Raw genomic sequence first — 13,965 nt, 5'->3', positions numbered from 1 at the left:
ATATTGATGTTAGAGATGGATAAAGGATGAGAGCTTGTCCTTTCTTTAGGATGACAAGAACTCTGAGTGCGGGTTATCTTGGAGAGCTAAATGTCCTATGAGAAATGAAAGTAAGGGTGTTTAGATGCAGAAAGCCAACAGTTAAATCTGGCATTTCTGTCTCTTCTTAAAAGAGAATGCCTGAAATGCACTGACATCAAATCCATTTGGTCACAGAAAGTTAACTTAAAAAGACAAATTCTATTCATTAACAGGTTAATGACTGCAGGAATTAGCATTATGACTAGATGTGGGGGAAATCTCAGATCATCAAAGGGCATAAAAATGTCAGGATCTGCAGCTGCCTCTGTACCATTACAGCACTCAATGAGCAGAACCTGTCTGTGCTTGCTGCTGTGACTTCTGTTCATTGCAGCAGGAGTGCACTCTCTGGAAGAGTTGGGACTGTGTGTTTGACAAGGGAGGTGTTTGAAGGGTGCCCTGCCTGTTCCTTGCTGAAGTGGAAGCTGAGCTGGTGACAAAGGTGGTCATGAGATAAAGGACACTAGCTTCAAGTTTAAGGAACCTGAGTGTTAACTTCAGTTGTACCTGTCTGCACCCCTCACTTTCTAAAATTACCCGAACGAGTTCAAGCTTCAACATTCTAGATGTGGTCCTCTTCTTGAAAATCAGAAGTAAAAACCTGAAGTAAACTTCAGCTTGCCAGAAGACTTAATCCCTTTTGTTACAGAAATCAGCCAGAATTGTCCTTTCACTCCACATTTTGACATAACTGAAGAATACAGTGAATAGTAATAAATACAGTTACAGTCAGACTCCCAGTGTATTCTCCCAGGAATATATAAAATAGGATTCTTTACCTTGCTTGCTGTATTACACAGTTTGCTGTCAACACAATCAGGAGAGGGGTGTTCTGTAGCAGCAATACTGGGAAACTGAATTCGCTTGTTATTTCTGAGGAAGGCAGATATTGTTTTGAAAAGCCAGTGAGCAAAATTGGCATACTGTGCTGTAAATGAGACACAGAAGCAAGTGCTCAACTGTGAGAAACAGAATACCAGAGAGCTGAATGTTAATATTTTGATCTATCCAGGGTGCTCTATTGCATTCCCACGCCTGCATTCCAGCTAGCCTCACTGTACATATTTGATAGCCTGCTTAGGGTTTCTGGGAGAAGCCATTAGAGATTATTCAATTGTAATAAAAGGGATTGTACAGTTTCAATAGCCTTGCCTAAAGTGCGTTCAGCTGTCCTGTGGGGATTGTGTGTGTGCTCCAATTCTAAGGTGATATGATTTGCCAGATGCATGTTGTGACAGGGCATGCTGAAAAAGAGTGGACCTATCAGAGCTATTACCTGGTCAGTTTAGTATCTGTTGTTAGTAGTGTGAAAGCTGTAGTTTCTCAAAGACCAGTAATTTTGTTCCCTTGAGCAGCAAAATAAACTTCAACCAAAATGATGAAGCTATGACAAAGTTAGTGTAACTGTATGGCCTTTCATTAAAATAAAGATTAACCATTATCTTCCAATGAAGAGAAATTAGGTATCTAAACAATGCAGAATACAGTGTTCAGGATGTACATAATAGAAGTAGCTACTAGCCAAGTGAGCAGTAAGAATACATGCAACAGATAAGAGCAAAGAAAACAAGTAGTCAGAGATTGAGTCAGAGGAAGCAATTCTGAAGTGTTCATTCTTTTATTTGTTCAGTAACTTGATCACACAAGTGAACAGAAGTATTGAACAGAGGGCTAAATGCCTACCACACCTGGCTTGTTCAGGCAGTAGAAATATGGAAATGACAATAACAATGAAGAGACAAGTCATGGTAATTAAGAAACAAGAACAAAGTGGTATTGAAGGTGGGTGTAGTTGACTGAAAGGTTGAAAGCCAGGAAAATCAAGATGCAGAAAATTCATTTGCACCTTCCTGTTTTCCTTAAGTTTTTCTATACTTAAAAGAAAATGTGTTGTGTTATGTTATGGACAAGAATAATATTCCTAACTGCTGGCATATAGAGGCAACTTAAGATCCTTCACAGTTCAAATGTCTTTTAGCCCTGCCCTTTGGAAGACAGTGGGAGAATGTTTCTGGATGCTTCAGAAGAGTTAATGGGAGCTGACAATACAAGTGCAGCTGGGAGAACATTTCAAAGATGGAAAAAGGGATGTAAAAAATGTGAAGCTTTGCTTCTCTGAATATATGACACAGAACTTTGGAGGAAAGGATTCATTTGGGGGTTTTGACAATAGTACTTTCACAGAAGAAGTCAGGGTACTTTGATAAGTTCTTTTAAATTTCAGTCATCTTGTGTTCTCAGGATTGTGTTAGTCATAAAAATTTATTCAGGCTACCTGGATGTTTAGTTCTGCACTTGTCCTATTGATAATGTCTCCTTGTATCACTTTTTAGAAAGAGGCTTACAGGCTAATTGTTTTTAACAAATAGTTACATTCCAAGGTCATGGAAGAGCTAGTCTTCCTAATAGTATAATGCAGAAAAGAAACTCTAATTTGTGAAGACTTTGAGATCTAATTGAGATCAAAATGTTGGGTGAGAGAAGAATTAATTTGGCTGCTAATCTTCAAACATATTAATTTGAAAGGTTTTGATCTTCTGTTACAAAAGGAGATATGAAGTCTGATCAAAAATCAAAATAAAGTGACTCCTTCTGCAGTACTGTAGGTGGTTTGGGGAAAAATAAGGGAAAAAAAAGGGGTTTCAACTAGGTAGTTGCACCTAGAGATGCTATATGGCAACTTTAAATGTGGTCGTGTAACTTAAACGTGCCCAGTAATATGTAACTGCACGACTGGCAATCTCAGAATGCTCATAATAATCAGGTAACTACTTAACCCCCCCCACCCCCCAAAAATAGATGGGATGTATAAAGAAGGTAAATATCAACTTAAACTTAGTCAAAAGTCATGCATAGTTTTTACAAATAATTCCTATTCCTGAAAATTAAGCATGTATTCTTTTAGTTTGGGGAACTGTATTTTCCTTGGTGTGTGATTTTTAATGCTTGTCCTTCAAGGAAGAGTAAATGTCAGCTTTGTTTACTGTGAACACAGACAGGAGAGTAGGATTTTCTCCTCCCATCCTTGTAGCCCCTCTCCTGTCATTGCTCAAGAAAAAAGGAAGCTGTGGAACTGTTAGTCCTATTCAATAATACTGTCTAATCAGCAGTTTAACAGAACATCCATAAATGTTTTTGTGTATTCTTTCCTACACAGAGTCAATACAAATTTGTTTGTGAAGCTATTCTTCGTGTTTACAAAGAAGGATTGGTTCGACCACTGGATTCCAGTTAGCACAGCAGTGAAGGATGAGTTCTTTTTTCACCTAAAAACCTGCTCTTTAAGTAAAGCAAGGGCTTGTTTTTGAAAGCAGCTAGAATGGACTAGAAGCCCCTGAAAAGACAGAGGAGCACATTTGAACTGTGGCACTTTAAATTCCTCAAGAAGATTGCTAAATCATGTACAGTATAACGAAGTCACATAGATAAATATATGACAGCAATTGTGTGTAATATGCTTTATTCACATAGACAACCATAAACAATCATGGAAACCTTAACACATATCTTTTACTGCCTTAAAACACCCTTTACTTTGTAAGTTACAAAGTTCCTTGTGTTTCCTTTGAAATGGCAAAAAGAAAACTCCTATTATTGAAATTATTCATCTTAAGAAGGTATTTAATATATTTGTATTGTATGAAAGTTCATTGAAGGTGAATATTTGTAACTTTGTTATTGGGATACTATATATCCATGGAGCTGTAACCTTGACTAAAAGGCTGACAAAGAGCTTTAAAGGCTAATGCATAACTACTGTACACTGAGCTGGAGAAATTTAGTATTCAGTTACCATAAATCTATTAGTGAGTATGCCAGCTGTTATGATATGCTGCTTAGAAATCACATCTACTGTATGTGATGTGAAAATAATGCTGCATTTAGGCACTTATGCAGATGGTACAGTCTACATCTTCTGTTGATCAGTTTTATTTTCAACTTGCCCTTTTGACAGTGACCTACTTCTTAAAGTTTTAGTTATTCCACCCCTTTTCTTCTGTTACTGCTGTCCATCTCCTTTATACTTTTCACTGCTGTTTCTTTATGTGGACTGAAAACATTTTAACTTAAAACGAGGTTTAATTCTCTGTCATGTTTGTTTCCATGTGTATTTATGAGTTCTCAGATGTAAACGTGGATTAATGTTGCGCACAAGTACTAGACTTTTGACTTACTGTATATGCAAAGTGTAATCCAGTACTGGAAGAAAAATTACTACTGAACCCATGAAATATGTTGCTGCTATTTCAAGGTGTGAGGCTTACAAGGGCACAGGTGTTGCAAGTGTTCAGATGGTGATAAAATGTTGACTTGCTGCCCTCCAGCAAAGCACTCTTATCCAGCGAAACACAACTCCCTTTTGCAAGAGTTCTCCAGATTTACTGTATTTCTTGCTTATACAGAAATGCAGTTTAATTCACCTGAAGATTTATGTGGAAAGAGAGAATGAATTTGTACACTGATGAATAATTCACCCTAAGGTACACTGGTCTCTATTTCATTTCAGATGGGAGAATTGGACTTTCTGAACAGTATAACCACATTTGTAGAATGTTAAATTATTTTGTGTGTGCTTTTTGATTAACCTGAGATAGCTATTAATTTTTATAGTGTTTAAAAATATTCTAAGGGGCTGTTTAAAACTCTGTTATTTAAAAAATTAGTCCTAAATAGGGAAAAAATTTTATGGGGCATATTAGCCAGATGTTTATATGTATAAAAGAGAAAATTAGATAGTTTTTTCCGAGAGATATATATGCACACACATATTCAGATGTATTTTAGAAAATGGTTTGTATTATGGATATTAGCATTTATAGCTGGAGTTTCATTATAGAAACTATCACAGCTGTACAATACGCATCTCTCATGTTACTGGAAAATTATGGTTTTTTTCCCAAAGGAGATAACTAGAAAGTGCATGTAGGATGAGTTGAATTGCTGACTTGTCTTTTGTAGGCTTGATCCTTTCTCCAAGATTCCATTTTTAACTCTAGCTGAAGAAGATACCTGGTTACTATTTATTGATCAAAAGAGTTTTAATTGAGATGTGCAGAGTAGTTGGCAACATGGAAACCTTCTTGGCTTTGTTAGGTTGAATAGGTTTGTGCTCATCCTTACATACTGCATTCCAAATTTCCCTTCAACTGGAGTTTTCTGTATTATTTTGGATCATTGTCGTCTTGCTTGATTTGGCATAGATCAGAAGGCAAAAGACTGCAAATCTTGCTAAATTGCATCAGGTATCTCAATCTGTCTTTGAATCCAAATGTAATATGATAGTGGACATGCACATATTATTTGGGAAGCTTTGTAACATGTCAAACATGTGCCTGTCTGTAAAAGCATCTTTTTTTTTTTTAAGTTTTCCTATGCCCAGGTCTGAGTCATCCCTTGCAGTTGGCATGACTTGTATTTAATAGTTTGCCAAGAAGTGAAAAAAGACAAGAAAATAAATTGTAAGAAAATATTTAGAGCATCTTCATGACATCTATGTCTTTCATGGAAGCACTCACAGTTTCTTTGTGTTCAAGGTTATTCCTGTATTCCAATTGCTATTTATGTTTCTTCATGTTTAATATGTATTTACCAAAGCACTGTAAATGTATTTCTTGTATAACTCCAGTCTCAAGATACATGGTATAGACTTGACTTGGGTTAGTATGTGTGCATTTAAATGATGACTGTCATATTGTGACAACAAATGCTGCTCTTGTTCTGGTAAACTTGGATAGGTTTGGTAATACTTTTGGGGAGCTCTTGGAATTTAATGACTTGTTTGAAATTACTGGCCACAGAGAGAATACTCAAAGCTATATAAATAGTAATCTCTATAAGTCTTTTTGTTTTTATTTTTTAATACCTTAGAGGAAATATTAACTCCACAAGTATCTTGTATATTGTGTCCATCTTTATTTCAGTCTTGCTGGGTTTTGCACATGTACCTGTAGGGTCCAAAGGGGAGAATTGAAGGGGTTTTGTCTTCTCTCTGTAGTGTGTGATGATTTTGCACTGAATGAAGTATGCCTTAGATCTGATTTTGCAATGAAAGCATAATTATGAAAACATTTTAATGCCTGCTTTTGTTTCAAAAAAAATTAAGAAATCACGAAGACATCGATTTAATTAATCAGTTTGGGGTGGGTTTTGGTGGGAGTCAAAACTTGTTTTTAATTGTTAAGCAATTGGCAAATGGTAGAAAATGCTATGAAGACAAGATTCTGTATATCCTTCATAAACATTTTACCCTCAATTTCCCCTGTGCTGGCCTCGTCATGAAAATGAGTATTCAAAATGTCTGGTGTGGTGGTGAACGAAGAGGGAGCAATAAACCCTTGACGTTTTCATCACTGTGAAATACACAAACATTTATTTCTACAGAATTAAACAAACTTTAACTTAGTGGCTTTATCCTTTATATGGAAGTAACTAAACTGCCTATTTAACATGTCTTCAGAAATCTCACAGGGGGACACTTCTGAGACAAAGGTAAAAGGGAACAGGTCTTGCAATTTATTAAAAATAAGGAAAACAGTGCCCTAAACCATGAATGCCTTTTGTGTAACCAGATGTATAAAATACAAATCATTAAAATAAAACCAAACCTTGAATAGTGGTGGTGTTTTGCAAAAAAAATATGAAAAAATAATTGTAATCCAGGGGTTTGCTTTTAATTATCCTGTCTTTTAGGTATTGATACTAAATTATATGCAGTCAAAATGTACCCATGAATTCAGCAATAAGTCTTCATATACACACCGTTTTTTAACTGTTGGTTTTCCTTTTCCTCCTCACATTCCCTACTAGGCTGTACTTAGTTAATATATATGTATTTTAAAAGAACTCTAGTTCGGAACTATATAATGACCTTTGTATTGGCTTTATTACAAGCATAGTATATGTTTTTACAAAAAAGCTATTCCCTGTAGACAGTATTCTTGTGTCACACTAAATGCATAAATGTTGAAAATAGATGCACATGATTCATATTCAGTCAATAATAATTTTAAACATAGTTATTTCACTGATAATGGCTTTGTTTTTCTATCCTGAAATGTAGCATTTAAGTGCAAGCTTATTTTACTCTTTCAGCCTTTCCAGAGAACATGTGCTGGGAAATGTTTTGATTAGTAAACTGAAATCACTGCAATCTACTTGGTTAAAAGCATTTATTAATTGAAGATATATAGAAGGTAAAGTTTTTATTACATATTTTGTTCATGGATTATATGTGTTTCTAGCATTTAAGTTCTGACACTGATAATGGTTAGCCATTGCAAATGGCTGTCTGTTTTAACCATTGTTTACTTTAACTGTTTAAACACACCAGTCTAATGCAATATGATTTAGTTTTAGTGTACTTTAATACTGTATAAGCTCCAAAGAGTAGCATCTACAATCACTGAAGCCTGTCATGCTAAAGAAAAAAGTAAGTTTCTCTGAATCAAAAGGAAGAAGTACCACATAATATCAATACATTTAACCATTTTTCAGCTCAGACTAACTGTGTGATAGTAGCATTCTTACCACTCATATAAAGAGCAAATGTTGAGGATCAATAATATTATGGAAAAAACCAAATTGTTTAGTCTGTAAGAGACCAGGAAATATTGTTGTCCTTATTTTTTTTTTTTAAGACAAATTCATCTCAAGAGGGGACATTTCTTGCAGGCTACTTGGATAAAAGTAGTCTTTGTGGGGTTTTTTGGGGCTTAGCTACAGGTTAACCTTTAATTAAAGTTCCATTTAAAATACAAAACTGTTTATTTTAATAGACATTAGTAAAACACTTGAGTTTACTCTTAAATGTTTAACTTCTGTTTACTTGGCTTTCATGATTCTTTTTCCTGAAATGTCATTACAAGTGTGAAGCTGGCTTTGTCTCAGACAGGCAAAGTGATGTTAGCATGGCTTTTGAAAGGATGGGGTTTTTTTCACCTGCTGAAAGGGGGCAGTGTGGTGCTCAGACCAGTCTCAACTGATCTCCTTTCTGAGGAATTTAAACTGCTGCTAGCAGCAATAGAAATCATCAAGATATATGAAAGAGCATGAAAGAAATGTTTTCTTTGGGGCAGATAAAACCTGGGTTTAACTTAAGTATTAAAAGAAAAAAAAAATCAAGCATTGTGAACATGAAAATGCTTTTAACAGATAAAGTAGATATGGGAAACACATGATTTCCACCCCCCCTCCCCCTTTATTTTTCTTTGAAACACCACTGTGTTTTAAACACATCATTTCTCTTGGAACAATTTCTTTAGTAAAGAGCCATACTGTTGGCCATGGGATTTAATTTTCGTCAAACCCACCTAGAAAATAATTTTATGTGGAACATTTTCCTCGTCTACTGGTTTGTGCTCTTAAGTAACATTAAAAAAACCTCTTAAATGAAACCTGCATGTAGCTAGATAACTGGTGACGTTGCCCTGCATGCTTAAGAGGAAGCAGATGCTTTATTAGGGCTATGAAACCTCTTATCTAACATCAGTTACCAACTTAAGCCAGAGTAGCATCATATTTCTGTCAGCCTTTTGCAGAATAAACATTTGGTAAGTAGTCCTTTGAGCTTGCTCTCCCAAGCATCAGGAAGTTGTCTTGCATCAAGCTAGAATTTATACTTTAAAAAAAACCCAAAAATTTAAAACCTGAATCTTCAAGTAAGGAATGACTATTTACCAATTCTGTACAAAACATACCTTTTAAAAAGAAAAAAAATACTTTTTTTTTCTGTAAAAATACAAAGGTTAGCTGCTAGAAGTACCTTCTTAGCTGTGGGTACAGCTTAGCTAGTCATAAAGCAAATTTGCTCTCAGTTACTGTGCAGTATGCCACTAAAGCACCGAAAGTGCATCATCAGCCCAAATGCCTGATTATTTGTCAACTTTCTTGCACATGATTGGTTGCAATTCTGTTTCAGGAGTAAGGCAAAAGTGCTGCCTTCCTTAGGGAAAGAGGCTGAAATCTTGCACAGTAAATCCGTTGCCTGTATTGATCTTAGTGGGGATGTACTTGTATTATCTAACCTGAGCAGTCTAGTTCAAAGTAAGATCAGGTGTATCTATGAATTTGCATGAATATTGAAATGCTCCATTCCAAAAAAAAAAAAAGTGATAAATAAAAGCTCAGCAGTGGGCTTCATTTGCTTCAGTTAAGCAGTAGGTGAGTGTGGCAGCACTTGGGTTAGTACTGATCAGTGCCCTTCTAATTTAGAGCTTCAGACCTTTACATACATGACTGAAAATTTGGGGTTTAGCAGGAATTAAATTGCTGTCTGTAGAAATTAGGTGGGGAATTAGTATATGTGCTCAAATGTAAATCTATTTCTAATCCACGTTTTGCAAAATAAATGACAAGTATCAGTGCTTACATTCCAGTGACGTGTGCAGTGAGCATTAAACATAATTTATTTAGGTTTTCACACTTCATTGTGTAACCTTAATAGAGAGATACAAGGTATATAATGGGGACACTCCTATAAAAGCTTTAAAAACCTGCCTGCCATTCATTCTCACAAATGATGTACTGGTTAAAACTGACCTGGATTATAACTGATATGGAAACGCATTTTTAATACTGGAATAAATTGCATAGCAGTTGGGAAAGCCAAAGTTGTTTGGGTTTTTTTCAAGTTTTGAAGAAGATTTCATTATTCTAGCCACTGAGCTTGTATTTTCACAAGTTCAGCTAGCATTTTTGTCAGCAAAATCTTGGAAGGCAATATCTATTTAGGGACTCTGGCTGGGAGTTTTTGAATTCTTTTTCTTTTCCTGTAGCACTCTATAGTTTCTTCTAAGATCTTAGGTGCAGAGCATTAAAGGAATAAAAGAATGTATTTTATGTATTTGGAAGGTAAGGAAAGAGATTATTTTGTACCCTATGCTGTATTTTTCTTTTCAGTCATCTAAAATGTAAATTGATGTTGATATTACAAAGTTTAATTTATTGTTTAAAAGTGTAGACACCTCTTGAATGTATAATTTTTCTTTTTTATTTTTATAGGAATAAAGGTTTGGTTGATGTTTTCAGTAGAGCTTTCTTGGGGTTTGGAACTGTTTTGAACAAAAATATAGCCATCATTTTATGTTTATTGGTTATATGGCTAATGGTGGAATAAAGCATTTTTTGGCTGTATGGTTTTACTGTGGCTTATTCAGAAAGAAAATAAGAATTGCTTTAAAAAGTTACTGACCTTTTTGATAGGAAAGGAATCATCTAAGAAATCACGCATGGATGCAGCTTGAATTTTATCTAAGCAATCAGGCTTGTATGGGAAATGTCTGGTCTATATATCATAGTAAAAAAGGAAACCAAGCAAGTCACAAATTCTCAGGAATATTTCACTTGCAATGAGTTTTATGAAAGAGGATAGTCTTGACTAATTAGGTGAATAAACCTTTGCAATCATGTCATGCAAGGCCGCATGTTGGCAAGGCCAACAGTTTGAGTGCAGATTTTCTTTTTTGCTCCTGTGTATAAAATCTGCAGCCTGTCTTTCCTTTTGGGATTTCACGTGTTCTCAGGGTACTAGCCAGGCATGTCTGAGTGATCTTCTACACCGTCTGTTGCCCCATGGTGCTTATCACATTTTCACAACAAATCAGAACCCAGTGAGTCTGTTCTTGAATTATTTCTGTTTACATGCGTGTTAAAATGCAAGTTCAAAATAGAGAGCACATGGAATCAAAGACTAACAGATGGATAGAGCACTGACCTGAAAATATGTTTGAGATTTCGTTAAGAACTGGGATGGTTGTTAGCCAGCACTTTTTGCTGTTTACAAGGCGTGGCTCTGCCTACTGATTAGTCTTTTTAAGCTTGAGGCCAATAACCCTTCATTATGAAGTTGTGAATTCAATAAAATCTCAGTGAAAGGAAGCACAAGGCCAAAACCAACTGTCTGGACAGCTCTGACCCAGGATACGTGTGCACGTTGGAATCTCTTATAGATACATAGAGAGCTATCAGGATGAAGGTTTTGCTGGAAATCCAAACGGAGCAGTTTATGGCAAGATGTACTGATATCTTTACAGCTTAATAGCAAGCTATGGTTCAAGAAGAGCCTTTTAGAGGAGATAGGGCAGAAGTAAACTCCAAGCTTGTTGCTGTATCATAGCTGATTGCTAGAGGTGAGAAGAGGGCTTTAATTTGCTGAGTGTTCTGCATGATTTTTTGGACATGAAGGTGTTCCGTTCTCCATACAAGGCAATCCTTTAAAATCCTTATGATACTGGCTACCCCATGGAGGAGTGAGGTGCGCACCAGGGAGCCAGGAGTATGGAAGGAGTGCTTTTGCATAACTCAAAAGTCTGCTAAGGAGCAGTCACAGGCAAGAGAACCTCCCTTTTAACAGTCTTGCTTGAATTTGTAAGAACTGGGAATATAAATGTCAAATGGCATTCCCCAGAATATTTATTATTTTCATGTCTAGCTTCTTCATGCCTTAGTTCAGTGATATAAACATTTTCAAGCAGTGAAATAAGCCATTTAGCTTATAGTTTAGCTTGTAGTACTTGAAGTAAAATATTTTAAATAATATAATAAAAATTATCAATATCTGTTTTCATGTTGATTTGGGATTAAGCTCTTCCTTTTTTGTTTTTTTTTGGTCACTCCTAGTAGAATGTTATTAAACTGGGTTTCATGTACTAAAAAATAAATATGTGAAGGTGGCATGTGCAAAAGCCAGTCTGCTAAGAAAACTTGTTTCTTCATTTTGAGTGGTAAAATTCAAAGTTCACAATTTGTTAAAATGAACCCTGTGAGAATAACTGAAAGTCATTTGGGGAGACTGGGGTCATTGCTGCAGTCTCTGGATTCAGAGCTAGTTCAGATTCCTAGGTCCATCTTTAGGAATAAGGGCAACGAATATTCTGCTGGAGCATGACAAAAGGCCAGACTCCTCTGTACACTCATGTACCCTTCTGTGCCCTGGCATTGCTACTGGGGAGCTCAAATACCTGCAACACTCTATTTTAAGGCAAGGGTGTTCTGACTTGCTTCTGTTTCATTGAGTTTGGCACCCACACACAAAAGATGCAACATCATTTATAACAGGAGCCTTTTAGTTCATCTGTGCATCAGCTACAGTTTAAGAAATTAGTTAATTGGCTCTGATAGAAAAAAGGTTTCCTCAGCACTAGCTGTCTCTCAAGACCAAGGGTTAATTGCTCGGGGACAGTCAGGTTGCACTGGCAGGAATGATGGTGTGAACTGGGGTAATAACATGATGGAAATAACAGGATGGAAAAGTGTGTGAAAACCCTCACTGTGTACTTTGATGTAACCCAGAGTGCTGTTGGAAAAGGAAAGCCAATTGCTAATGGGTTTGTTCCTACTTAAGTGTAATTTTGGCCTTCAGAGCTTTCTGTGTTAGTACAAATGCCCTGTTTTTAGAACTGATAAATTCTAATTTAAATACTGAATGTTACTCCTTGCTAAGTGGTTTGTTCTTTTCGAGCATGATAATCCTCAGCTGTAATCTGGTTAACTCTGCTCAGTGCATGTTCATACAAATGTCATGGAAATGTAGTGTAGGTCTTAAGATTTGCATTCAATTATACAGATTCCAAGTTAGCATAAGCTTGCTGCTTTCAAATGGGGCCAGTTTGCTTATGTATAATACTAAGCCTAAAAGAATGCAGTGACTCCAGCATTCAGGTAATGTGCCAAAAGCTGAAATACTTTATGCCTATGAAGTTACTTGTTGCTGCCTCTTGATTGGTTGTGAGTGTTAATTTTTTTTTAATTTTTTTTTTTTTTTTAGAAGAGTCAAGGCTGTTATTTTCATCTGTGCTTCTGGGTTTATTTTTTCATTTGTTTTTTGATTTTTTTTTTGGGTTGTTTTGGGTTGTCTTTTTTTTTCAGTTTTAGAAACACTATTACAAGAAAATCTCCTCACATTGTGCTGCTGAAGATGCTTGTATTTTGAATGGAGGATGTTGTTTTGTCCTCCATGAGAACAGCTCTCAGTACTTTGATATTGCACCTCTGCTACCTCAGTAACTGCCTGCTGTATCAAATGACATGTCAATGCATGAAAAAATGTCTCAAGCTGTCTCAGCTGGGAAAATGCCACCACCTCTGTAAGAACTCTTTCTTATACAACTCTTATACAGTGGATAATTCCCCTGCTTTGGTAAGTAAAGCAGGAACTGAGGAGAAGCAGAACTTCCAGCTGAAGGAAAGTTAGGACAACATAACCTAGATGCTAGCAGGAAACCTACAGAACCCAAGAGTTTTAGACCTGATGAAGACTGGAGGATAACCATTTACAAGGAGCTTCCTACGATTCTTCCTCCTCCCCATTCCCCTTGGATTTTTACTAAGGGAAACAGGCTCTCCATCTTCAGTCCCTGTGGCAGGGAGTGTCACAGCCAGTCTGAATTCCCTTTGGAGTGGGAAGGTTTCTTCACTCCTACAGAGTCATCTGTTCTCTCATGGCCTGATGATGGTCATGCTGATTTCTTCCTATTTGGCCTCTGTTACTCAACTTCACCCTCTACAGCAACAACTGCTCAGAGCTGGCCTGGCTTAAAACTGCTCAGCTGGGTAACTAAGAAACTCCATGTTGGCAAGTGCTCTTACAGGAGTCCTAAAGATTTGTTTAAATGGTATCACTTTCAAATGTTATCATTTTATCAAGACAGGATTGGAAGGGGGTGGAGAGAGAGAGAGAGAGAGAGAGATGGGTATGTGAGGACATATATAGAAAGAGAAAACAGAATATTTAAGTGAATAACAAAACTAGCTCCAAAAATGGGCAGAGAACACATACACTCATTTTGACATCTCAGCCCTAAACAGTATTAAAAAGGGTAAGTCTAAAGTAAAGCTGGCCGTACAGGTAATGTAAGTAACATGTATAAATAAGGAGTGGGTTTTTTC

The 13,965-nt window shown here is 36.3% G+C and overlaps 1 protein-coding gene across 2 annotated transcripts in view; it reads left to right on the top strand.

Moving 5' to 3' along the window:
• The window catches only part of PTPN3 (protein tyrosine phosphatase non-receptor type 3), an 87,563-nt gene extending 84,247 nt beyond the window's left edge, over window positions 1-3,316 (top strand). For both annotated transcript variants that reach the window (XM_062514657.1, XM_062514648.1), the window contains one exon: window positions 3,239-3,316. In XM_062514657.1, coding sequence (XP_062370641.1) covers window positions 3,239-3,316 — 78 coding nt within the window. The remainder of the gene's footprint in view (window positions 1-3,238) is intronic.
• The last annotated feature ends 10,649 nt before the right edge of the window (window positions 3,317-13,965 follow it).

Source organism: Cinclus cinclus, chromosome 1 (assembly GCF_963662255.1).
Source record: "Cinclus cinclus chromosome 1, bCinCin1.1, whole genome shotgun sequence".
NCBI classification, from domain to species: Eukaryota; Metazoa; Chordata; class Aves; order Passeriformes; family Cinclidae; genus Cinclus; species Cinclus cinclus.
This window is presented reverse-complemented; position numbering and strand designations above follow the sequence as displayed.